This window comes from Mizuhopecten yessoensis, unplaced genomic scaffold (assembly GCF_002113885.1).
Source record: "Mizuhopecten yessoensis strain PY_sf001 unplaced genomic scaffold, ASM211388v2 scaffold9651, whole genome shotgun sequence".
NCBI classification, from domain to species: Eukaryota; Metazoa; Mollusca; class Bivalvia; order Pectinida; family Pectinidae; genus Mizuhopecten; species Mizuhopecten yessoensis.
Window position 1 is genome coordinate 931,391 of NW_018408154.1, and position 27,749 is coordinate 959,139.

At 36.7% G+C, this 27,749-nt stretch overlaps 4 protein-coding genes across 6 annotated transcripts in view; 3 read left to right on the forward strand and 1 right to left on the reverse strand.

Moving 5' to 3' along the window:
• The first annotated feature begins 3,098 nt into the window (after nucleotides 1-3,098).
• On the forward strand, nucleotides 3,099-6,589 carry LOC110458600. The gene is made up of 2 exons (XM_021510372.1): nucleotides 3,099-3,182; nucleotides 4,740-6,589. Exon 2 carries the CDS (start codon nucleotides 4,762-4,764, stop codon nucleotides 6,352-6,354), a length of 1,593 nt encoding a protein of 530 aa, XP_021366047.1. The 5' UTR covers nucleotides 3,099-3,182; nucleotides 4,740-4,761; the 3' UTR covers nucleotides 6,355-6,589.
• Nucleotides 6,590-8,126: 1,537 nt separating this feature from the next.
• Nucleotides 8,127-10,677, forward strand: LOC110458593. Its single transcript, XM_021510362.1, has 2 exons — nucleotides 8,127-8,216; nucleotides 8,796-10,677. Exon 2 carries the CDS (start codon nucleotides 8,806-8,808, stop codon nucleotides 10,405-10,407), a length of 1,602 nt encoding a protein of 533 aa, XP_021366037.1. The 5' UTR covers nucleotides 8,127-8,216; nucleotides 8,796-8,805; the 3' UTR covers nucleotides 10,408-10,677.
• Nucleotides 10,678-14,112: 3,435 nt separating this feature from the next.
• On the forward strand, nucleotides 14,113-16,814 carry LOC110458586. The gene is made up of 2 exons (XM_021510354.1): nucleotides 14,113-14,154; nucleotides 14,341-16,814. Exon 2 carries the CDS (start codon nucleotides 14,358-14,360, stop codon nucleotides 16,080-16,082), a length of 1,725 nt encoding a protein of 574 aa, XP_021366029.1. The 5' UTR covers nucleotides 14,113-14,154; nucleotides 14,341-14,357; the 3' UTR covers nucleotides 16,083-16,814.
• A 3,201-nt stretch (nucleotides 16,815-20,015) lies between these two features.
• LOC110458601 overlaps nucleotides 20,016-27,749 on the reverse strand; it is a 31,250-nt gene continuing 23,516 nt past the window's right edge. The window contains exons 7-14 of one of the 3 annotated variants that reach the window (XM_021510375.1): nucleotides 27,033-27,120; nucleotides 25,720-26,654; nucleotides 24,150-24,662; nucleotides 23,435-23,551; nucleotides 22,605-22,745; nucleotides 21,225-21,285; nucleotides 20,806-20,842; nucleotides 20,016-20,296 (exon numbers count right to left, since the gene is read on the reverse strand). In XM_021510375.1, the coding sequence (XP_021366050.1) occupies nucleotides 20,089-20,296; nucleotides 20,806-20,842; nucleotides 21,225-21,285; nucleotides 22,605-22,745; nucleotides 23,435-23,551; nucleotides 24,150-24,662; nucleotides 25,720-26,654; nucleotides 27,033-27,120 (2,100 nt within the window). In that variant the 3' untranslated portion in view covers nucleotides 20,016-20,088. Of the gene's footprint in view, nucleotides 20,297-20,805; nucleotides 20,843-21,224; nucleotides 21,286-22,604; nucleotides 22,746-23,434; nucleotides 23,552-24,140; nucleotides 24,663-25,719; nucleotides 26,655-27,032; nucleotides 27,121-27,749 lie in introns of all 3 variants that reach the window. The other 2 variants (XM_021510374.1, XM_021510373.1) reach the window with 2 other exon arrangements.

A 27,749-nucleotide genomic window follows, 5' to 3' on the forward strand; every position in this document is an offset into this window, starting at 1 on the left:
GATATCATTTAACTTTCCTGTCATATACATGTAGATTTAATTAACCAGCTGGTATCCTACATAATTTGTGATTTATTATGTTGTATATAATATTGTTTACATGTCAGCTGTTAACCGTCCATATTGTGTACGTAATATGTATATAGTATATGTTTACAGGGCCATATTGTAAACTAGAAAAATGTCTAAATACGTTACCCTGACTAAATACAAGAATTTATTATTGTTTAGTGAATTGAAATGTAATTTGTAACAAAAACAGATATTCTTTTTGGTGCATTAAGCAAGCAAAAAGAACCTCTCCAGAGATTGACGAAGGCAGATTTAAACTTGAATGCAAAGCGATATAATTTTTTATTAGAACAGATAGCCTTTTTTGTTCATTTAGCTAATAACTTTGGAGTTGCTACTGAGAAAAAAATGCTAGTTGGTAAAAGCGTGGCGAATGCCGAACAATGTGAAGGAGGTGAGGAGCTATTCAGGACTGTGCACATATTATCGAAAACTTGCACAACAACAGTTTGCCAATATAGCACCTCTACACCGTGTGAAAGAAAATGGACCATGTTTTTCGGTGCACAATTGAATGCCAAGGAAATATGTTCATGGATGTCTTCGAAAAAAGCACAGGGAGAATAAGACATGATGTTCGGGAAAGGAAGGCGTCTTAATCGTCATCAACGACACCAGATCAGAGAATCGGATTGGTAGTTATGATACTGTATATATCACAAGTGTTGCAATATAAATGGTTACATTTAGCATAAATCACAAGATGTTCAAATATCCGAATGTTTGACGTGCCATAGCAGTGTTTATTAAGAGGATATGGTCTTAATTAATAATGATACAGTGTATGTTTTAAGTGTTCAATCTTGTCAAAGACGTGGCTGACTACTGACTATGACATGTACTTATCTTGACATTGTAAATAATTACACTCTATATGCTATTATTCTTGATTGTAACAGTTGTTGGTAGCAGTGACCTATGCGATATATGCACATGGACTTTTCTACCAATAACTGTCTATGATAGTGTATATATATGCTGAAATTAATGTATTTGTACATGTACTTGTTTGTGTGTGTAAGTGTGTATGAGATGTGTGAGATGTTTCCTTCATGAGTTACTTCCCCTTATCCTTGTGTAAATATGAATTATTTTGTGCTAAATATTTCCTTTCCAACATGTCTAAAGTATTATGTATCATTGTTTATTCTACTTTGGCCATTTAACGGAGATAATTTATATAGACTTTGCCTGTTATTCTATCATATTGACTATGAAATCCTAGTTATCATTGATTACGTGTAAAGCACGTGGTTAGAAATACATGATATTGAAATCGATTTCTATTGATTGTTTAGCTTGGCAATACTTACGCTTGAAGTCAGATTTAAGTGAACTGAAATCAAAAACGTTGAGAAGAAGACTTCATTATGTTCCACATTCATTGGATTACTAGAAAATAGATATGTGTGCACTATATTAAAAATGGTTAAAATACTTAAACTATTTTTGATATAGTGCACACATATATACATACCAGTAAACGTTTTAAACAATGAATTAAATCAAACACGACTGAATTAATTGAATAGGACCGCCTCTCTTCACCCTTCCCACCTCTCTATACGTCTGTGTCACTCCCTCTCTCTCTCTCCCACATAATCTCTCTCTCTCTCTCTCTCTCTCTCTCTCTCTCTCTCTCTCTCTCTCTCTCTCTCTCTCTAGCACCCCTTTCAAATTAAATTACTGAGAGAAAAGTATTTGGTTTTTGCAAACCGTTCACCCATTCTTGGTTTAACTTATATATATATATTGATGTATTGTCGCTTTTTAAATGTTTTGTGTAATAACTGTTGAGGAGAGGGCTTTGATAATGTTGTGAAAACTTGTGCCCGATCCTATTGCTGTAAAAATAAAAAGCAATACAATATGTTTGAACGAAATATCTGACTGTCACTTAGTTTGGCTTCTCGGTAATATGGATTTTTTTTACAAAATACTCACACTTTCTTCATTATTGGATTCTGACAATATCATATTGGATACTAATGTTCTCACAAAGGGAGACATGGATTTACGTATTGTGTTCTCTCTTGTGTATCATTAATTTCCTGCAGTTCTAGTGTAACTGGTTAGTATGGCACTGTGTGTAGTGACAGTGACTTTGAAGTGCCCTAACCGAACTCTAGCTCTACCCTGGTAAAATCTCTGATATTCCAATTAGACTGCTAATCTCTATGTATGTATATATATAACTGGCTTATTGGTTCGGCCTACCCTTAATTGTATCTACCTAAACCTAATATGTTACATCTTCTATTTATATGTAGTATATGGTTGAAATGTATGTCTTTTCTATATGGAAAGGGCTTTTATAGACAATGACTGTGTCTAATCCTATTGTTAATTGCAACAATAGAATAATTTTCTTCATCATTGGATTCAAATAGAAACAATTTCAATACACTTTGACTTAAAATGAGTATGAAAATACTGATTGATTTGTAACTACTGACAGAACGAGTCTAACGTCATTCTCCTGATATGGCATAGGTGTCGACGTTATAACCGTACTTCACTAGCCATAGATAGAAGATTTTCTCAAGCGCTTGATTTCATATTAGTGTTTTAGGATTCCTGGTACTATCCATGGTGTGTGTAATAAAACGATGTAAGGATTTTGTAAATCGATGCAATATTCCCTTTATATTTGTTTTTCAAAAATGCTGAAATCCAATTAAGCGTTATACTGTATGTTTGTTGGCGGAAGGTTATTTGGTAATCCGGAGCATATTGTGACCTCATGGTTTGGTGAGCTCAGTGCAAATTATTCTCATTGCATAAAACTGAAACAGGAAAGTTTTAAAATATATTTTGAGATTTCTTGGAAATTTTCTTTAACTCTTTATGACTCATGTAGATGTATAATTTCCTTAAGCATACTTTACCAGCCAAAGTAAGATTACGTACCCTGATAAAGAATACAGAAGGGCACACAAGACAATAGACTCGCTTATTGCACGACCAAGGAAGAATTTCAGCGTATTGTTCAGCTATATTATACATAAGGAAATACATATCAGTTAGTGATCGTTTATGTGCGGGTGTCTATTTCATCTACGTGCCTATTGTTGTTACGAGAACTGGGCGTGAACACCACAACAGACTAGGTATGTCACAATTTAGTTTGCTTAACTTGCAAGTCATTGGTTGATCTCAATGAACGAACTTGTGCAGACAGATCGCTACATGTAACGTACGAAAGATATAATTTGATGTTGTGCAAATGTTTGCTTTGTTCGGTTAACGCCTTATTAACAGCTAAGTTCATTAAGAACATGTATCCATATGTGTAATGTATGCATTGGTGAAGGAGGCGATATGTTGGTGTCATCCCCCCTCGATCTGATGGCGAATTAAGAGTGCTAATTCACTGATACACCGCATACATTATAGTAATTCACCAGGGCCCGTATACCTGAAACAGCTATCATGCTCAAGCATGGATCCTATGCTCAAACCAGCTTCCTCGTAACTCACTTAAATCATGTGACACAGTAACAATGTCAAGTGCAAACATTTTTAAATCAGAGTTTGAGCATGTGAAAGCTTCATGAATACGGGCCCAGGTCACACTTTACTGAAAACGGTTAAACCAATTCTCACCGCTACCTATTAAAGCTGCACGTGAAGCAGAGAGTAGCAATTAAGTACAATTCTGAGGACTTTAGTTTGTCTCAGTGGTGATACAGAACCTATAACCTTCCTTGGGCGAACACTTAACACCAAGGTCATTAAAAAACAAAGGAGAGAAGACGTAAAGATCCGAAATGTTGCAATAAGTGCAGCACATTTAGTTTTGGCACTTTTGTGTCCCCAAGTACAGGGAACATATATAAATTTCAAATTTTGCAGGAGTTCCCATATAACTATTACGATGCAGTGAGTAACAGCAGCAGGTATACTTTATATTTTAATCCCCAATTGCAGGGCTGTTAAAATATATGAGCTGATGTATTTTCTACCCAAGTTACAAAACAAAAGCACTTCATTTAAACAGAAATTCAACTGCAAACAGGAAGTCTTAACACAAAGTCTATGATAAAAAAGGCAAATAATGAAGGGCTAAAATGTGAAAACGAAAGTCTATTTTGGACAAATCCCAATCGTAGCGTTAAATAGATAGAGATGTTATCAGCCGTATACGGCGGTACTAGATAGAACAAGCTAGTGCTAGAATATTGGAAAAATGTACCCTAAGAATAAAGATAGTGAGTGTTCTCTTCTTCTGTCCATTTCCCGACTTCAAAAGACTATGATTCGTATAGGCAAGGGCGCTTATATGTAGGTATTTTTAACATTGATCAATATGCACACAAGCAACGAAAACAATAGAAGTAGCACCATGATGATGGGATTTAGAATTTAAAGAATGAGATGGGAAAAGTGTGATTATCACAATATTCGCAACTCCCCCCCCNACATGAACTCATCACAAATGAGTAATAACTTACTAAAGGCTCGCTACAAAGGGAGAAATCTTCATAAATGAGATGTTGAATGAAAATTCATGTAAGATCATTAATGCAAATTCGTATTGATTATACGCAGTTGCTAGCCAGTTCTTAACATATATGTGTTTTGCTATTTTTCAAATAACAATTGAGTTCAAATAAGATTAATTAATTGATATTCAGTAGTTTGATTTATAAATAAATACGTTTCAGATTCTAATACAACACATATACCATGGCGTGGTCAGATGTACTGCAGGCTGTACTCGTGCTTCCGTTCACAGCGGGGAATTCGAGGACAGTTCGGAACCGACCTGTTCATTTAGACGGAACGACATCCACCGTTGTCATCAGTATTTTCTTTTTCTCCTTTATATTACTGCTAGTGAATGGTATTATAGACAAAGAAGACACTCGCATAAGCTTCGTCGGGATCAAAGTTATTCTATCCATTGTTGTCTCCCTTGGCTTGCTGTCCTGTGTGGCTGTTATCATTGTCATCAAGGTCAAAGGCTTCAACTCAATAATGGAGCGTCGACGGGAGGTGACGAGTTCTCGTCTCCAGAAGGTTGTTTTGTGGATTTTTGGGATCCTGTCTGTTGTATATTGCTTCCTGAAAAGTGCCCACATAATAGAGTGTATCCACACTCTCGATTCCAATTACAAGTACCACGCCCCAATCATGGACTGTGTATACTACGCTATAATACTTGGATTCCTGCCCGTACAAATGTTATCACTAACCTATCTCACGCCTTACCGATTCAAAAGATGTTGGCAGATTCATTATGTGATACTGGTAGTACTAGCCTCTAATCTCACGATGTGGGTTTACGGTTTGAAGACACATAGCCATTCTCATGTAAACCTCAAAAACGTCACGTGGAATACCAACTGTACAAATCAAACATTTACACATATGCTTCATGTCTCCGAAAACATTCTGCCTCCAATATTTTTGGAATATTCTATGTTAGCAATTACGATGACACACAATTTATCTGTTAAATGGGAAACTTACAATGACAGAAGCGAAAATACAATCCTAGAGACCCATAGTCTGACAGAAACAAGTGAAAGCACTTTCGAAGAAGGCGACAGTACTGTTCCAATCAATGCTGAAACTCCATTATTGTCTGAATTATCAAGATCTTCCCTAGGTCAGAGGAGAGACAAGAATATGTTCCTGTTCTACGTCGTTTTGATGTTATGGGGATTGCTTTCTGTTGGTATTTTCATCGGATACATTGTTCAAGTCACTATCTACAATGAAATTCAACAGAAATGGACCGCTAGTTTAGAACTGGTCATTGCTGTCATGATGGCGATTTGTACATATTATGGATATCATTTTGTGGCACGAGACACCAATCCTCCTTTCAAGTCCGATCCAATTTCCGGAGGCGAATACGTGTTTATTCTTTCTTCAATTGGTTCACTGTTAGGAAGTACATTTCGCGTGATGACATCCCTAAAATTGAAAACTCCCAATTATGTGATTGCAGTTTCTCGGGGGATCTTTGGTACTCTTTCCTACTTACAGACTGTCCTTATCCTTCACGCTAGCCGCTGCAGCCCGAAGCACCAGTGTCGAAATAAAGCATCACTGAAGCGCACTTTGCTGATACTGTCATTGTACAATTTAGGGGCTTGGACCATCGAGAGCTTTATATTGGGTAGCTTTCCTAGTTTAAGGAGCGCAGAGAAACAATATCTTGACCAGGCCCTGTGGGAAATAAGTTACCAGGTTTGCCATCCTATGAATGTCTTCTTCAGATTCGCCTCAGCTCTGGAATTATATGAGTTGTATAAGAAATATGGAGGCTAAACACGTAGAGTGCCTTTTGTCCGCCAACTTCTGTGAATGAGTGTATCAGACTTTGTATTTGTTCTAAAGGTTAGGAGAAACTTATACACCATCGCTTTTCTAAAGTCGATAAACATCGCTGATACGAGGTCTCTATATTTTTAAAATTGTGTGGACTGGTTTCAATAACATAAGATCTGTGACGAAAAGTATTGCCTACCTTCCAGAGCAAATGATTGTGTCTCCATGTTTTGCTTTTTTATCCCCCCCCCCCCCCCCCCCATCGAATTGATTTATTCATTTTGTTTTCGTATGGTTACAATATATTGTACTTTTCTTAATGCTTAGTGAAGAAGTTAGAGATGAAGAATTTTACTCTTTGTTTTAAAGGAAATTGCTGTTAAATATACATATTATAGTAATTTTACTTACCAATAAACTAAGTGATGAACGTTGATTCTGGTAACAGGAAGAGTTCGCCTACTGTAAAGTATAAAACAAATGGTTTGAGATGAAAAAGTTACATAATTGTATATATAAAAATATTTTATTAAAAGATAAATGAATATCATTTTTCAAAGTCTTATGGATTTCTTCCTTTCTTTTCTTTCTTGTTTTTAGATTCTACTGATCAATGAAATTTGTACCTTCCTTTTTAATAAGAGAAAACATGTGTCTTTGCCTACAAGTACAAGTTAGAGGATGGAAAGGAATTTAAGCCTACGGAACACCAGCAATTTAGCAGTTTTGTTACCATTGTCAGTAACCTTTCATGGGATGCTCAATTATCTGGAAGAAAAAAAAGAGAAAACCCCCGCTCATTAAAGTTTGAATGCAATTAAGGAAACAATCAAATAAATGCACCGTTATCTATTTAAATATCTATGAAAAGATTTGTAAAACTTCATCTAGAATATGCCAACCAAGTTTGGAGCCGGCATCTGATAAAATATACATAGCGGCGGCCATAGCCATAGATTATTATCAAAAGAAGAGCACGAAAACTTATTGGGTATGGCAGACCTATCTGCTCCCAACGTTACACCTTAACACGATAATATTAAACTGTTGATGCATAAGGCTGAACTAATCTTATGAGAAGGGAAAACGCGGGATGCCAATCAGCGGTGAATGAATACATAAATAATCTATTTTTTTCAGTACATGTACAGGAGTATTAGTCTGAACGGCATGAAACTTTGTGAGATAAGGACAGGTCGCAGTCCACATGTGACACCACTGAGGATCCTGATGGGGATAATCCTTTAGCTAAATCAGGCTTTAATCCTCAATCAATTAAGTTTAGGATATGTTACGATTCCTTCTCCTTCTATTTCATAAATCTGCTGGCCAGATATTTAGGAAAATCCACATGAGCATTGGTAGGTAGATGTGCGTAACACTTTTATTTTCCGATCGGTCGTCAAACATGGTTGCGGTGGCTTCTGATTGGCTGACCCGTAATGGATTTAATTTAATTTTAATTTTGAGGATTGAAATGAAAATTGGCGAAAAAGATATTTATGAGACACTTGAAACAATTGAAACTTACAACCGATCACAGGGTTGATAGGTCATATTTCATGGGTTAATACGCAATAAAATTTAACATGGGTATATTCACTGGATAACACAGTACATTATGTAATAAACATGTATGTTTCCTAGTGAATTACTTCAACGACCAAAGTTAGATACACTACACATACAGGGTACACATCACAATAGGCTCATTTTTTGCCCCGGAAGAATTTAAGCGTACTGTGCTATTAATTACAATCATTAAGGAAACATCCGAAGTTTTGTTGGTGTCTGTAACGTTGTCTTCGTAAATTAATTTCTACACGGCTGAGCTGTTACGAGGAATTACCACGGCAGATAAGGTATGTAACAAATAATACACTTTAGTTGCTGACACTGACTGGATCTCCATTAAGGAGCTTATGTGTAAACAAACGCGTGAAACTCTTGTACACTTACAGTATGAACAATTCTCATGTTAGGATTTTAAATCATTAACTCGAATAGAGTACATATAATGAGATGTATAAATATCATCTGTAGACAGACGAAGTAATTTCGAATTGTAAAGCTGTATGAGCTGTACGCTCGTACAAACAATAATATATCAATTATATATATATACTTATACTTATTATAAAAGCAGAAAAATCATCCTTACGGATGAAGAAATATTATAAAAAGAAAAATTCGCAACAACGAGTCTTTAGTACTTTCATCTCTTCTACGGGATTCTTCAGATTTATACTTATACATATGTTCTCACCTTTTTATTTATTACACTAATGTATGAGTTATTGCAGTGCTTAAATGAAAAAGAAAGACTACTTTGGCAAGCCAAATAATATTTTTCTTGATTAGGAATTTAATTGATCAATTTATTATGGTGATACAATACAGAAAAAGCTATTGATACAATGCAATCTATTGTCTTTTTTCAGAAATCTTAACATGGCATGGTCAGATGCACTGGTGAATGTACTGCTGCTTCCGTTCACAGCGGGGAATTCGAGGACAGTACGGAACCGACCTGTTCATTTGGACGGAACAACATCCACCGTTGTCATCAGTATTGTCTTTACCTCTTTACTTTTACTGCTCGTAAAAGCAATGATAGACCAGGAGAACACTTTATTAAGCTTTGCTGGGACCATAGGTTTCCTATCCGTTGTCGTCTCCTTTGGCTTGCTGTCCTGTGTTGCTGTCATCATTGTCATCAAGGTCAAAGGCTTCCACTCAATATTAGACCCACGACAGGATGTGGCTAGTTCTCGTCTGCAAAAGATTGTTTTATGGGGTTTCGGGATGGTGTCTGTAACATTTTGTTTTCTGAAGAGCGGTCATCTAGTAGAATGTATCGACATTCTAGACAACGCCCCAATCATGGAGTGTGTATTCTATGTTATAATACTTGTGTTTTTGCCCGTACAGATTTTATTACTGACCTATCTCACGCCTTACCGATTCAAACGATCCGTACGTATTCAGTATACGATCCTGTTAATGCTAGCCTCTAATATCACAATGTGGGTGTACAGTTTAATGACACATGATCAAGAACATTCACATGCTAACCCGAGAAACGTCACGTGGAATACCAACTGTACAAATAAAACATTTACACATATGCTTTATGTTTCCGAAAAAATTCTCTCTCCAATATTTTTGGAATATTCTATGTTAGCAATTACGATGACACACAATTTATCTGTTAAATGGGAAACTTACAATGAAAGAAGCGAAAATACAATCCTAGAGACCCATAGTCTGACAGAAACAAGTAAAAGCACTGTCGATGAAGGCGAGTCAGACGACCGTTCTGTTCCCATAAATGCTGAAACTCCATTATTGTCTGGATTGTCAAAAGTTTCTCCAGGTCCAGTTCAGAGGACAGACAGGAAAACGTTCCTGTTCTACGTCGTTTTGATGTTGTATGGATTGCTTTCTGTCAGTATTTTCATCGGATACATTGTTCGAGTCACTGTCCCCAGTGAAATGCAGCAGAAATGGATCGCTAGTTTGGAACTGGTTATTTCTATCATGATGGCGATTTGTACATTTTATGGATATCATCTTGTGGCACGAGACACCAATCCTCCTTTCAAGTCCGATCCTATATCCGGAGGCGAATACGTGTTTATTATCTCCGCAGTTGGAACCATGATAAGTTGCACATTTAGCGTGATGACATCCCTAAAATCCCTGAAAACTCCCAATTATGTGTTTGCAGTTTCTCGGGGGATCTTTGGTACACTTTCCTACTTACAGACTGTCCTTATCCTTCACGCTAGCCGCTGCAGCCCGAAGCATCACTGCCGAAATAAAGCATCACTGAAGCGCACTTTGCTGTTGCTGTCATTGTACAATTTAGGGGCTTGGATCATCGAGAGCTTTATATTGGGTAGTTTTCCTAGTTTAAGGAGCGCAGAGAAGCAACTCCTCGGCCAGGCTCTGTTGGAAATAAATTACAAAGTTTGCCATCCTATGAATGTCTTCTTCAGATTTGCCTCAGCTCTAGAATTATATGAGTTATATAAGAAATATGGAGGCTAAACATGTCCAGTGTCATTTGTCTGTAATCTGTTACTTTTTAAATATGACTGGAAATTAGCACAATAGCCGTTAGTTGTAATATTGTTTTGGGATTTTGTTTAACACAAGTTTGACTCTGCTTTGTTTCCAAGTGTTTGATCAGTTTTTTGTCATCCTCATTAATGATTGCTAGCATGTTGCTTATATTCAATTTGATAACTTAATGTATATTTCGATAAAATCGTCTCGCCGAAAAGGAAATAGAATAAAATTATAAATAAATAAAATCAGTAATGCACTCTCTAATGCATATCGACTTCTGTGTTTGCCATTAGGTTTTGTACAAATAGATAACACGTTTCCGCTTAGACGTCACGGGAAAAAACCCTTAGCTGATCTGCTGCAATAGGAACCCTAGAGATCACCATTTTATATTCTATTTTCTCTTTCTTTTCGCCGGTGTATCCCTAGCTACATGTACTTTAGCTAAGCTCATTGTCACAATAATGTGAGGGAATGGAGTGTCATACTTCCGCATTCAAATTACGGTATTCCAGTGATATAACAAGGAAATGGCCCATTACTTATTACTTCACACGAACATACAAGACGTAAATCCAAAGCAAGCAAATAATCAAAGTCCCTAGTGTGTACAAAAAAAGTACACAATTAAACAGAATTATGAAATGGATTGCATGAATTACATGACAGGTTGAATGGTGAAAGATGATTGACTGGAGAGAAGTTCAGAACTCCTCTGATTCTTACAAACCAGCCTTACTGCTCTCTCTATCAACCAGGCAACGGGTTCTTTTACCGACAATCAGCAAAATCCTATCTTTAAAGCTTATATTATCTTAATATTATATGCTCAGCACAATGAAAGGAATGTCTAGTACCACACGTGACGGATCCATGATAAGGAAAGACATTATTGAATTAGCGATAATGTAACGTCTGTGTGAACAAAGCATAAATCTTATTGTTGCTACCACTGGCGTCATAACTAGCAGGAAATACCAAAATGAATTATTAATATGTAATTCAGAAAAATTCATATAAGGAAGTACATAAATATCCAAATCTTTGTTACTGTTAATTTGTTTTGGTCAGCTTCAAACAAACAAGAGGCTCATGGGCCTTAACGGTCACCTGATTTATGTTAAAACTGATTTTATCGATGTTGCAAAATTAAAAAGAAATAATTTTGTAACAAAGGTAACTTGAACTACATGTAATATACTATGTACAAGTAGTGGTTCTGTCAGTCAGCTGAATTTAGGTAAAGCACCTTGAGATCCTTCCATCTATGAAGAGTATTTGATTCTACCAAATCTGGATCTTGAGAAGAAGGTTTTTAAAATTTTAGTCAATTTGACCTTTTTTGGCCCCGCCCCTAAGGCCCCTTGGGTCTGGGGACCATATTACTCACAATTAAACTATAGTAAAGTTTACCACCTCCCAAGGGGAAAAACGTGAGACCCCAGGGTCATGAAATTTACAATTTTGGTAAAGCACCTTGAGACCATTCCATCTATGAAGAGTATTTGATTCTACCATTTCTGGGTATTGAGATTAAGATTTTTGAACTTTCAGTCAATTCAACCCTTTTTGGCCCCACCCATCAGCCCCTGGGGGTCAGTCAGGGCTGATTTGTGCATATCAAAATGCTATCCAATATTGATAATGCTAACCAAGTTTGAATTAGTTCCAATGGAAATAAAACAAATTCTGGTCCAAAATGTGATTTCCCTATATAAACTATAGTAAAGTTTACCTCCTTTCCAGGGGGAAACGTGAGACACCATGGTAATGAAATTCACAACTCTGGTAAAGCACCTTAAGACCCTTCCATCTATAAAGAGTATTTGATTATACTATATCTGGATCTTGAGAAGAATTTTGATATTTTAGTCAATTTGACCCTTTTTGGGGACCATATGATTCACAATTTTGGTTAAACTTTGGCCATGGAAGATTTTTGCAAAATTTCATTGAAATTGGTTCATTTTTTTGTTGAGAAGAAGTCAATTTTGGTAAAGCACCTGCTTAAGACCCTTCCATCTATGAAGAGTATTTGATTCTACCATATCTGGGTCTTGAGAAGAAGATTTTTGAAATTTTAGTCAATTCATATCATTAAAATTGGTTCAGGGGTTTTGGAGAAGAAGTCGAAAATGTAAATTGTTTACGGACGCCGTACGACGCCGGACAAAAGGCGATCGCAATAGGTCACTTGAGACTTTGTCTCAGGTGACCTAAAAAAGCAGAAAAATGTATGACGAAATATTTATAAAAACAAGATAAAAATATACGATAAAAGGGTGATGGCATCATGTTTTAGTGATGTACTCAAAACAGATAAAAAGAATCAACCGTTTCACAATTAAGGACATGAACATATCCTTAAGCGATATAGAGAAATTATATATATATACAAACGAATATTTTCAATGTGATGGTTATCGATCCATGCCTTACATGTACATCGAATGACTTGTACTTTGTCCAAACACAAACGACGAAGTTCTTTTTTTAGTTTCAGTATATATTACGATTCTATGAACAAATGGAACTAAAGCTATCACCGAGGAGTTGACAACGTAAAATCAATAATACAAATGTCATTCTCTGCAGAGAAGGGTTGGGCTATCTCAATTTTCAATTTAGCGCTCTCGTTAGAGCACATTTCCCACCATTTTCTTGCTGAAGAAAGAGGATGTGTGATCAGTCACAAACATGTTTTTTTGTTTTTTGTTTTTTAATAATGATTTTATTTTCAAAAGAGGTTTTTCAATACAGTGACAATAATAATGGATCAGTAATTCATTCAGATCATATAATAATCTATTTGTCACCATTCATCTTTCCTATCGCCAATCATACCATACAAATTATGCAAAAAGAAATTTGTATCACTATAGACTGCATATGGATAGGTATTATTTCACAATCTTCCTTATTTATAAACTCAATTATATATTCTTTCTTGTCATACAGTATAATATTGCATGCAAAGACATACATTATCACAAATGTTGCAACCATATTATTTTACCCCCCGCAACGAAGTGGTTTTTTTGAGAGGGGGTCGATATTATACATCCTTTAGTTCATAGGCTTATTCAAAACACCGAGAATAATGTGATCAGGATATTTTAATAAAACGATGCGGAACGGGCAGAAATTTCCGGAATCGGCAGAAATGAGACACATAACAAATTGTAATGCATATATAATCGTAAAGATTGGGCCAAAAGAGAAAAGTTGGCACCTCTGCATGGTACTGCCACTACACAAATTTTTTTTCTAAGAAATCTATTGAAGAAAAAGCAAATGCATAGCCGGACAAATTTATACGTAAAGGGACGTTTTTCTCTTAAAAAGGTCAGAAACGACGAATAATTTCAGGGGGCATAATTACATATGGTACTGCCATTACACTTAAAGATTCAAAGACAGGGGGGGGGGGGGGGGGGGGGGGAAGGGATGATTAATAATATGGTTGCAACATTTTGGATAATGTATGTCTATGCATGCAATATCAAGTTCATACAGAAAGTAGTGGAAGGCCTTACGCTTATTTTTCTTAAATCAGAAATAATTTCCCCCAACAAAGGTAGATTTTTTTGTTTTCTTTTGTTAAGAATTGCCGCTGTATGACAAGGAAGAATATATAATTGAGTTTATAAATAAGGAAGATCTTCTGTCACTATCTTATTGTTAGATATGCCGTAAACGTTAAGAGAACTCTTGACAGTGGACATTGTAAGTATACATTTTACTGCACAGAACATTATGATTATTATGATTAAGAACCAAGTTATGTCATAAATATGAAATGAATGCATACTTTTTATTTGTCTTGTGCAACTTAATAACAATAATAATAAATCCTGTGTTGACTTTCACAACTGATTTAACATATAAAAATCCATTTTTTCTGTGTTTTAGAAAAGTCTGATAAGAACATGGCGTGGTTAAACGTTTTGCAGTCTGTATTCATGCTTCCGTTCATGGCGGGTTACGCGAAGGCAGGACGGAATCGACCTACCCATCTTGATGGGACAACCTCTGTTATTGTCTTCAGCACATTCCTCTTCTCCTTCATTCTTCTGATTGCGAAAACAATGACAGGTACTAACGAAACTGTATTTCATTGTCGCGGATTCCATGTAATTTTGTCCAGTATTGCCTTTATTGGCGTGCTTTCCTATATTATACTGATCATTACTCTCAGACTCAAGGGCTTCAGCAGCTTATTGGAACAACGAACCGCACGTAGCACTTCTGGTGTCCATATCATCTTCCTCTGGATGTTTGGGGTTGCATCCGTCGTCTTTTGTATACTGAATACAGGCCGGCTGATAGAATGTGAACTTTCGCTGGAGTCCAATGTCGTTTCAGATGTTAATCTGATGGAATGTGCTTATTATGTAGCCATGGCGCTGTTCCTCTTAATACAGATGATGGTACTGACCTATCTGATGCCTTTTAAGTTTAGAAGCTCTTTGCGACTTCAATACTTGATTCTGATAATCATATCCACAAATTTATCGATGTGTGCTTACAGTTTTAGAGATCGTTACCTCGGAGATATGTATGTAGGTAATGGCACATGGATTGTTCTCAATTGCACAAATCAAACATTTTCACAAATGCTTGATGTTTCTAACAAAGTCCTCACTCCAACGTTTTTGGAATGTTCCTTCCTATCGATAACAATTATTATGAACATGTCATCTAAATGGAACACAGACAACACCATAAATGACAACAACGAACTAACCGTCGTTATTGCATCTAGTGACAGTGTATCAGATACTAATGTCGACAACCCCGTTTCTTTTGAACGCAGGAGATCACAATTATCAGGCGAACATAACAACGACACTGAATACGATGACAACTCATCCGAATCTAATCCAAGGACACCCTTGTTGTCTAATTCCCAAGTATCCAGACGTGGATCAAACTCGGCTCCTGGTTGTCACACTGGCGTCAAACCTAACAAAGAACGTTTAAAGCCGCTGTTGTGGTACTACGCTAGCGTGTTGTTCTCCTGGATACTCGGCATCGCTGTTTTGATAGTTTACATAGTACAAATTACCAGTGAAAGCACCGACAGAGGTATGTTGAACGCTCGGGATGTGTGCGAGACACTTGCTTCATGTATGATGGCCGTATATGTACATGCAGGATTTTATCTCCTGTCAAAACACACTCGGCCAAAAGCTGACGTTGGCCCTGTTTCCGGAAGTGAATATATCTTCATTATATCATCGATCGGGGCACTATTTTCATGCGTTTTTAGCGTATTGAGTTTTATACACTTTGCTCCTACCTTCTATAAGGTGCATGTAGCGTCTCGTGTAATCATAGGAGTCATATCATACACACAGACCGTGTTTATTCTACATGCAAAACGCTGCAGAAGGAAACGCACGAATGAGAACATTTCGTCCCTTCGTTCAGTGATGTTGCTGCTCGTTATGTTCAATTTTGTTTTCTGGATTGTCGAAAGTTTTATTTATGGCGGATATTACAATGTGAAATATATGGAAAGAAAATACCTCGGTCCTGATTTGTGGAACATCCGAGTCGGCATATGTCATCCCCTCTATATGTACTTTAGTTTTACTTCAGCATTGGAAATGTACAACCTATTCCAACAATTCTCAGCTAAACAATTATAGTTACAAGACAATACCATGCAAATGAGAAAGTGACAGAATATAATGTCATAACATTCTTTCATGAAAGATTCGATGAATATAACAGTCGAAATACGTTGTTACTGTGTTTACCAAGTCGGTAGTTTTCTTTGGTGTTGTTTTCAAATGGGTTAAATTAAGCATATGTTGTTGACTGGTTTATTTATAAACTATTTCCGTACATATTCCTGATAACGCGTTACTAGGAAACTTATAACCTGTTGTGCATAAACTATGGCATATGTGAATTAAAGATTGTATTTTATTTGTTTGCAGTATCGATTTGGACTGTTTGATATCATAAACATATATTACCTAGCTAAGGAAATACACAAAATCGTGCTTTATAAGGAGAAAATTGCAGACTTTAGATCAAAATAGTATTTTATCGTTTATGAAAAATGTAAATAAATAATCTGCGTATTCTTTATCGCCTCTGATTATATTTGTAAATAAGAATCCATCATGGCTGTTCATGCGATAACATTTTGCTTTGGATATTCGCCAACTATTCATAGAAAATATCAAGATATAATGTATGTGTACACAGGAGTATAACTTTTTTGAAACTTCCCTGAAAAACCACCAACAAACATACCCTCAATAGGCTGTCAACAAATATCATTATATATGATGGAAATTACATTCTCACGATAACCTTGCAACTTTATACAAATCCATTTTGGATGTAACAGCAAATTGGTTGTTTATTATACAATTATGGGCTTTTGTGCTGGTGAATATGATGTGATATGAACCTGAAAGAGTGATATTGACTGAGGCGAAGCCTAGGTCAATATCCCTCTTCGAAGCCTAGGTCAATATCACTCTTTCAGGTTCATATCACATAATATTTACCAGCACAAAAGCCCATAACTGTTTTATTATATGCTTCAACAATAAAACTAAACTAAACTAAAGGTTCTGATTTTTGTACTCGAGCCACCGTGTAAAATTTAGCCAGGTTTGAATACAACAGTACAGCATTGTAGCTTTCGAAGGCATCGTCTAGATTCTTTTTCTTAAGATAAGCATGGAGGACATGCACTGCGTGTTCAATAGCCTTTTTTTTACGTTAACAGCATCTTTATCCTCGGAATAGTTTTGGTAATTTTCCTAACGGAGGAGAAACGTTCGCCAGCAGCCATCTTCTAATGTCGTCTGACACATCGCATTCCAGTCTAACTGCGCATGCGCTACGACAGGTTCCGGGGAATTTCCATACAGGCTATATTTAGAAATCGATATTCACCAGATAACCAGTCTACATGAGTTTTTGAGGACTGGTCACGTGTATAGGATCCGACCAATGTGATTGCGAGAAATGTTCATGCATAGAATAACATTGTTTAATATACTATAGCTTATTTTTTCCCCTGATAATTATTGCTATCAACGTAAGTTTGATGGACAACAGAGTACGTGTACCGAGCTACTTATAGGTGCTTGTTTTTTACTACTGACTGATAACTTGTTATCTATTATAACGTTTACCGTCAGATATTGAGGCCCTTATTGTTCCGTTCACTGATCAGATGTTATCATGATAACAAGGAAGCTATGACCGATGTCACACTTGACATATTGTTTCCTTATGAAATACGTTCAATACTTCTTAATGTATACATTTAGTAAACTATTGTCATACATTTTTTTTTATTATTATTATTTTTTTTTTTTATTATTCTACAACATTGATATCAAGGAAACCAAGGTATTATCTGTTTTACACACAAGGAAAATATTTTTCGGTATTGATGAATCATGTCGAAAGAAAACAATATTAACCAGCCAGTCATGACATTAATTGGCCCCGTATAGCTGAATACTCGTAGTACGTCATTTTAAACAGGGAAAATAATAAAGAATCATTGATATTTTTTTTTAAAACTTCAACTACCTATTAAGCTACATTGTAACATTATAAATAGCTTCATACACAATAACACTTGTAATTCAAAAAGGTACGGCCGGTTAAGAGTTGTCTGTAATAACTTGGCTTGTCGGTAAATTAGTTAAAGCATCATGCATATGTAAAGAATAAACTATTCCTCGTTTCGATAGTGTAAATAAATATTTCCTGAAATCGTCAACTGATTAGCAATTAATTCCTGTTTATTGACTTAAAAAGCTGATTAGCAATTTATCGCCAATACTTTTGTAACAAGATAACTAAAGCAGACAACGAACAGCTGTAAACAATCTGGACAAAAACCCGTATAATGAAAGGGCACTTGGAAGGACAATGCCGAATACCTACTACGAGGAAGTAACGATTAGTAGGTCTACCTTCTTTGGCCTGCATTCACGAAACCGAGTCTATGTTTAAGCTAATTTGCTGAATCCATACATTCGTACGTTTCTTTGGATGGGAACAAGAACTCAACTTTGTGAGTTGCTAGGCACTTTCATAGTACGATGTAACAGGACCTTGTTAAGGCTACTGTGTGACTTGACGTACATGTATGATGAATTGGAATACTTACAGCTAGGTTGTGATTGTTTGTCTTGACCTATTCTCTCGTACACATTAACCATGTCTTAATAAATTGTTACAACTAATTCTCGTCTACTTGTATTTAATTTCTGTAAAAGGGCCTCACTGAAAACTTAAGCATCGAATAAAATAATATATATACTCGGATCTTTGAGAATTAAAATAATGATTTATAAATGCACGATGGTAATCCTTATTTTTGCACATACACACATACCTATACTAATACAACTAAGAGAATGGCATCGATGAATCATACACTTTTATACAAAATTAAATCAACAAACTTTTAGTATGCTATAACAATGCAGAAGGAAATATTCCTTAACTAACCTTTTACAGCTATTGCCTATTCCAATTCTCTAGCCGACTCAGCTTTTTGGCAATTACTCAATATTTACACAAAAAAATAAGAATTATACATTTTTTTTTTATTCTCGCTGATTCATATGATATCTATTTGATCGAATTCTAAGTAAATTCGGGTGTCAATTAACAAAACGACCAAACCGCTAACATGAGGCGTCACTGTGGTGAACTTTTGTTGAATATGAAAAGAGAAATCGGAGAACATAAGTCGTCCATGAGACAGGAAGAATTGGTGGTAGTTTATGAATAATACCGAGTTCTCCAACATTGTTTTTGTTTAAGATAAAATATATATAAAAAAAAAACCCAACGTGTATTGTAACTAGAATTTTGTTTTTGTTCACAAAAACATATGTCTCCCCTTATTAGCCAATAGATAAACTTCGGTATACAAAAAAAAACTAACAAAGGGCCATATCTCTTTACATAGGGGGGCACAAGACCCGAATTAAGAATGCGACACTCCTACTTTCCAAGATACATTAAAACTATAGCAAGTTTGTTCAACGTAGGTGAAATAACATGGAAGTGATGCCGTGGACAAACTTCGGTATTAAAAATAAACAAAGGACCATAACTGTGTATACAGTGGAGCACGAGACCTAATTCCAGTGCACTGCACACCTTCTGTGGGTGATGCAGTTACACTTCAAGTTTGATTAAGATATCTTTAATGGTTTAGAAGTTATGCCGCGGACAAACTTCGGTATTACAAATAAACAAAGGGTCATAACTCTGTATATAGTGGGGCATAAAACCTGATTTAAGTGCGAGAGATTCCGCCTCCCCAAGATACATTTTGGTCAACTTAGATGTTATAACATGAATAATATGCTCCTGACTAACTTTGGTAAACGAATTAAACAAAGGGTCATTACTCTGTATACAGTGAAGCACAACCTAATTCCAGTGCACTGCACACCTTCTGTGGGTGATGCAGGTGTAGTTCAAGTTTCATCAAGATATCTTTAACGGTTTAAAAGTTATGGCCCGGACAAGTTGCGATAAGAAGAACCAGAAGAAGAAGAACCAGTACTAATACAATATGTCTCCCTTCATTCGAAGGGGAGACATAATTAACACTCCTTACACCTTTCAATCCGGCGTTGATAGAGGCTTCTATTACCAACAGTCTATTTGTTCCTGTAAACTTTGGGGGAGTCTGACATTACAAAAGTCGTCATTCCAGAAGTTTTCAGGAAGATCTGAAGATGGCACGATTTCTTCGTCGGAGATTAATCTCACTGTACAGTTTCTAAGAAGGGTTTCCAAATCAAACGGTGCCTGCTTTTTTGAAACAGCGTCGTTACTCATTACCCCGTCATATGCTCTAGAAATAGAAGAAAGATAATTGTAAACATTTTTAATTTTAAATTTATATATATATTAATGCAAAAGTTATTACAAAATATTTTATCCTCTTGTTTTTTCCCTTTTTTCTACAATTTAGAATAAAAAAAGATTTCTGTTAGCTGTAAGAGAAAACAAAGTGCTGACAGAATTCAAAAATACTTCAAGGAATAAGTTTTTGAATCCTGCGTTTGTAACTATATTGTTTCCTCCAAATGTCCTCACCTTCATGATAAACTTCACCAGAATACTCAAAACAGTCAATTATTTATCACCTAACAAAATCCCTGAAGCTATTCAGTAGATGCAAATTCTGATATAATCTGTTTTCTTGCTTTGTTTTTGTTTGTTTCTGTGATAGTAAAAGAGATACATTAATATGAATAGAGAAACCCAGCTGAACCGATTGGTGCCTAATTGAATTGTAACTTTGTTATAGCAATAACCAGACGAGATAGAACTGCGCACTTCTTCGTGTTAGGAGCTCACCTGTTACTCTCTGGTTCCTCGTTAGCCTTGGTCAAATCTGCGATATATAATCAAAGCAGGATTCTTGATACGTGAAGCAATCAACCATGAATAGTTGTACAAATTTGCTTAAATACTTCCGTTATATATCAGATCAGTATGTATTATTCATCAAAACACTATCACTGATAAAACGAAGAAAGCAAATAAAGTTTCATTGTAGTTCTGAAATGTTCGAAAGTAAAACCAAATCCAGTCGGTTGTCTATTTCTTTTTTCGTATCGGGATTTTTTTTTTAAATATTTATTTTGAATTGTCGCATCAACGTTTGATATCTACTTCTTCATAGAAAGTAACAACATTTGGAATACTTAAGTAATGTAACATACATAACGCTTGACATAGATTAAATATGACTTAATTAGAACAAGATTACATACCTATTACAGACGTAGGACCTGGATTGACAAAGGTCAGCAGTGGTTGACCATGATAGAAAACCTAGCAAACAACAATTTATAGCACTATATCAACAAACTCCAAATAATATAACAAAGTATTACATTTTTCTTGGCACTTCCAAAACACAAACATATTAATAAGTCAGACCTAAAAAAACTTAATTTCTAAGAAATTTACGCTCATCCATTATTACATGTTTCAGCCCATAGAGTTCTGTTTTATGTTAGGATTGCATATGGGTTTATCTTAGATCATTATTGACTGACATGCTCTCTCGGATTTGTCAGGAAACACTTCGTAACACATCAACATCATGTATCACAAAGTGCGTGAACCGCTCACCCTAACACATGTATCACATAGTGCGTGAACCGCTCACCCTAACACATGTATCACAAAGGGCGTGAACCGCTCACCCTAACACATGTATCACATAGTGCGTGAACCGCTCACCCTCACTCATGTAACACATAGTGCGTGAACCGCTCACCCTAACACATGTATCACAAAGTGCGTGAACCGCTCCCCCTCACTCATGTAACACATGTATCACAAAGGGCGTGACCCGCTCACCCTAACACATGTATCACATAGTGCGTGAACCGCTCACCTTAACACATGTAACACATAGTCCGTGAACCGCTCACCCTAACACATGTATCACATAGTGCGTGAACCGCTAACCCTAACACATGTATCATATAGTGCGTGAACCGCTCACCCTAACACATGAATCACATAGTGCGTGAACCGCTCACCATAACATGTATCACATAGTGCGTTAACGGCTCACCCTAACACATGTATCACATAGTGCGTGACCGCTCACCCTAACACATGTAACACATAGTGCGTGAACCTCTCACCCTAACACATGTAACACATAGTGCGTGAACCGCTCCCCCTAACACATGTATCACATAGTGCGTGAACCGCTCACCCTAACACATGTATCATATAATGCGTGAACCGCTAACCCTAACACATGTATCACATAGTGCGTGAACGCTCACCCTAACACATGTAACACATAGTGCGTGAACCGCTAACCCTATCAGAGCATCTGGATATGAATTTAAATATTTAAATTATCGCAGAATGACGTAAACCGCAAACAGGCCTTAGATCCCAGTAGGGGGTCGACAATGACGAGTACTATCCGTATTTTCTCATCTCCTGCATGGGAAAATTTTCGGAGCAAAAGTACAGAAAATGCGTTAGAAGTGTTTGGTATATTGATGCTTACCTTCCCCCTAGTCTTTAAAACTCTGGAGGAACGGAATGTAAACTGTACGAGGAAAGATAGTCAAGAGGATTCACCACAGATGATATGTTTATAAAATGAAAATACCCCGTACCTCTCTGTAAGCTCGACTCTTTTTCACCAGTACGCCATCATTGACAGCGGAGACCCACTGGACAGGGGTTTTAAACACTTCACCTCCATGTCCTCTTATCAACCCAGAGTGCAAAAGGCTCCCGATGTACCGACCATTCTTCTAAAATGAATAAATAAATATTCAATAAATAAATAATCAACATACTTATCAATACGAGGAAACACAAAGTTAACAGACAGTGAACGTATTCTTTCCTATTGGTAACAGCCTAGTTAGTAACCACGCAAAATCACGACAACAAAAAAGATCATGAAATTAGAATTGTGTGACTCAGGAAAAGTTGAAACGTATAGAAATTCGAACATGTCTCCTAAGTTTTGAATTTTGTAGCATACAAATGACCATTTCACCCGAATTTTTAGCAATAAATTACACATGATATTTTACGAATACACCCAGATCTCCATTATCTATAACAAATAGTTTACCAATATTTCCTTATCTTTAGCATGTGCTGCACATAATTGATTGATACACAATCGTCTGTAATTTACAGATAAACTCTAGTCTGTAGTATTGTACCATACACGATTTAGACCTAATATTTACCATTTAATCACATAAACATACAGAAATGTACCAATACACTATTATCTGTATTAATTAACAAATCACTATTTAACAAAATTCCGTATTTTTTTATCATTTTACAACACATTATTACCAACACTTACATGTTATTGCTTATGTCCAACACTGTTCTGTATGAGGTTAGTCCTTGTAAACAATAACAACACTGTTCTGTATTAGGTTAGTCCTTGTAAACAATAACAAGACACACACTGTACCTTAGATTCTGTGACAAGGCAATCATTTTCAGGCACGAGAGCACCGCGCTCTATCAGAGTTCTAAGAGGTGGATATTTTGTCTGTACCGGAATGCTGCCATTCTGATCAGACTGCTCCTGTGTAGTATCATAAACTGACTTTGATTTATTCAAAGTGTACAAAAAAGACGACACATACATAAATACATGCAGTTACAGTGAACATTATTGTTGTTACTTTTTTAACGGCTCTTCAACACATAAGAGATCAGTAGGGCAAATAAATGGTCGATTAAATTAGTTACAGTAAATGGCATCAGACAAACGATCAAGTATATCAAGAGTGGCTATGATTAGTTGCATCTTTTGATTAGACCAACAGTTTTCAGGTAATCTAGGATTATAGAGATATTTGCTTTTGTTAAAAAAGAGATTTGATAGATTATAAGAAAGGTTTTTCGTGCTGGCTGAAGGTCGATGCAATCTAATAATGATAAGTGTTTTGCTTTAAATGGTTCGTGACAAGCTATGCATTGATGCTGGTCATCGGGTTTCAATAAATAAGAATGGGTCATGTATAAATGTCCCTTCCCAATACGGGCAGGGCCAACCTCGTCAGGGCGGCCTTTTCTATAGCTAATAACCATTCTCCAACTACAGGTTTTATAAAGGAGGTTACCTTTCCGAACAGTCCAAGACACAACAAAAAGTCACAAGGCAAATTTACCTCACTTACCCGGAACTCCTCCGCTGTTGTCCTTTGATCCTCTTCGATATGTTTGGTGTAAGGACCAATATGAGGCTTTAACACCGGAACAGGAACTTCGCATTCAATCTCCATCTTCTGACTTTCAGCTAAAAGTCGTCTTTGTTGTATTCTTCTATTGATTTCCGATGATTTGACTGGAAACACGTCGCTACACGATGCAGTACTTGGTGATATGTTATCAACATCAGTGGTGTTCGGCAGAGGTGGAGATTTGAACATAGGACCGTGTGACATAATTTGATGCTGAGATGGAGGTGGGGAACTGGAATTTATAACAGAAGTGTTTGATTGTGGTTTTCTTAATGGCGGAGGAACTAAAATGACCTTGAGCTTTCCAGAGGTTTGCTTGATACCTTGATCTGGAGCGTTGGTCTTTGTATACAAGGTACGAATGTTTGGATAATTAACAGTCCGTGAAAATGTTTCTTTTGACGTCATATTCGGCAGTACATTTTTTGGCGTTCCATTGCAATCGAAGTGCTGAAATTAAAGATCAGATAATTAAAATATTGAATTATGTGTTGTCCATTACCAAACGCCAGCACTTCGCAAAAGGAAAAGTAAAAACAATAATTTATACATTATTTTATTATGTGTGATGCAAAATTTGTTGGAAAGAATGAGGAAAGATGGGTATTTTGAAACATACAGGCCATTACACTCCAATACCTCCTACCTTTCAATGAGTTGTCTCCCGTTTTCTCTGTTCAAGATTCAAGATTTCTCTGTCATACCTAGGTTATGATTAAAAATAATCTTCCCCTACCTTGAGCGTTTTATCTTACTCGAGGGTTGGAGATTTTTCTGTTATACCCTCAAGGTAGGGGATGACTATTTTTCTGCCGACCTATTATTTTAGCCACAACTCCAACGACAGTAACCTGCTTGTAAACAAAAACACATGTGGGGTATGAATATTGTCATTCGTTTTCGATGACGTCACAATTACCAGTGACACATATTAATGACGTCACAATTGAACACGTACTAATCGGCACGAGGCTATCCCCCCCCCCCCCCCCCCCCCTCCCTAAGGGGGTGACAAGCTGATCTTTCCAGGCTGAAACGGGAGACACAACTGTGAACGGTGAACTTTGTCACCCCCGTATAGTATGACAGATGACAGGCGTAAACAAACAATACTATTACGTCACGGAAACAATCAGACTTAACATCATAATCAGCTCTAGACGGGAGAAATCATGTTTAAATCAAGACAACAAAACAGATTACAGTTGCGTGTTGAAAAGTATTGCTTTTAAACTTTGTATTGAGAGGACGAAAGGAAAAATAATCATCCTCTACCTTAAGGGTGTAACAGAGATATCTCCTACCCTCGGGGTGATTATTTGGTTGTCTTACCCGAGACTCTGTCCTCGATGCCTCCTCCTCTACAGAACCCTACTGCTGTTGATAGCCCCTTGGGTTGGAGATGTCTCTTTCACATCCCCATGGTAGGGGGAGATTATAAAGTCCTGCACTACTGTTAATATAAACACAACTTTGTCACACTGATTGAAACATCCTTTTCACTAACCTGTCTATTCAATCCAGCCTTACTCATAGCAGTTAGCTTATGAGCTCGTGGAGAGGTCCCACCACGGTTAGAAACAGGAATAGGTCGGTTGTTCTGTGCTGGAGCAGGCCATTCCTCTACATTGGCACTTGACTGTATTGTAAAACATTTCCCAACAAGATCACCTGGCTGTGCTGGAGTCTTAGACCTGGTCTCAACATGTGTACAGGACCCTAACGAAGATCTTTCTTCAATACAGGTACTTGGCTGTTCCGGGTCAAACGAATTAATCATTGAGGTCGTAATCGTTTTCTGACGAGGATGGGTTTGAATTACACTTGTTTTTTGTTGAAAAAAGGAGGATTCGACAAACGGGTTTGCCGAGACTGTACCAGTGCCGCCCTGTCTCGGCACCGGTCTTTCTACACTGCCATTTTCTATCAAGGAACTATTGGCGAAGCTCTTTGTCGGCAGCGACATCTTTTCCGTGTTTTGGTTCACAGGAATGTTACTGGTATAACTAAGTAGCAAACTTTGTGAGCATGATTCTGAGGTCAGACGAGACGATCTAGATGACTGTGTGTCCTGCACGCGCTTTTCCTTAGAGTTCGGTGGAGTAACTGTCATCTGGCTTGACCCAGTTTTTTGGCTCGCTTGATGATTAAGGTTCTGTGACAAACTCGTGGTTGTAGTCTGATATCCTGAACCATCATTTCTTTGTTCGATATCTTTTATTCTGGAACTCAGCGTCTTTTGCCTTTGGACCAGTTGGATCAGCTGTTTTTGTCGTTTTCCGAGTTGTTCGATCTCGCGCTTGTGTCGGAACCTATCCTGTTTTGTTTTGGAAGTGGACCGTACGTCGGCGGTCAAGCGGTGTCTGTAACACTTGTGCTGGTTGCTAAGCTGTCGCAACAGTGATTGAAGTGTGTCCATGTGTTGCTTTATTTTTTCAACGTCTGAAAATGAAAAGACAAATAATAGCGTTGAAGCTTTGGTAAATAAACGTTTTTATTTACTTTAACTTATAAGCTTGATTTAATGAGAGGTTAACATGAAATAAACGTTCTAATAAAATCATTTATGCTATCAAAGTAAAATCACATCTCATAAATAATCATATTTTAAAATGCAGCTAATTGATTATGAATATTTAATGACAACATAGATCTATTGTTTTCGATGTTCTTGCACAATGGACTAAAAGAAATACTAGTACCCGGATACTCGCGCTGTTATTGTTCAGTAAGTTAACTTAGGTAATAATGAGATACATTTCCTTATTTCTCCACGTCAATAGTTTCATAAAACACTTTGGTGAACGCCATGAAGCTTACCTCCTTGAAGACTCGATTTGCGCAGTTGTTTGTCAACATAGTCTTGCTGCTTGACGATCCTTTTGAATATCACTTCCTCTCGGTCATGCTTATCATTGAACAAACAGTCAAGAGGTTGAACATAATATTCGGGTTTTTCCAGGGGTATTTTTAGAATGTAATTACAAATTTTATTACTAGCATATATCTAGTCTAACCCAACCGCTTACTAACCACAGTTTAATGTAACATAGTCATCATCCAGGAACAAATTAACCCAAAACTTCAAAATACAGCGGTAATATATATCTGAATAAACATATTTGGGAACTATATACCCCAGTGTCAACACTAAGGGAACTATATACCCAGTGTCAACATACAAGGGAACTATAAACCCCAGTGTCAACATACAAGGGAACTATATACCCCAGTGTCAACATACAAGGAAACTATATACCCCAGTGTCAACATACAACGGAACAATAAACCCCAGTGTATTTGGTGTTTCCACTGTGATGTGCTATTGTATTGGGTGTTTCCACTGTGATGAGTTGTTGTATTGGGTGTTTCCACTGTGATGTGTTATTGTATTGGGTGTTTCCACTGTGATGAGTTGTTTTATTGGGTGTTTCCACTGTGATGTGTTGTTGTATTGGGTGTTTCCACTGTGATGTGCTATTGTATTGGGTGTTTCCACTGTGATGAGTTGTTTTATTGGGTGTTTCCACTGTGATG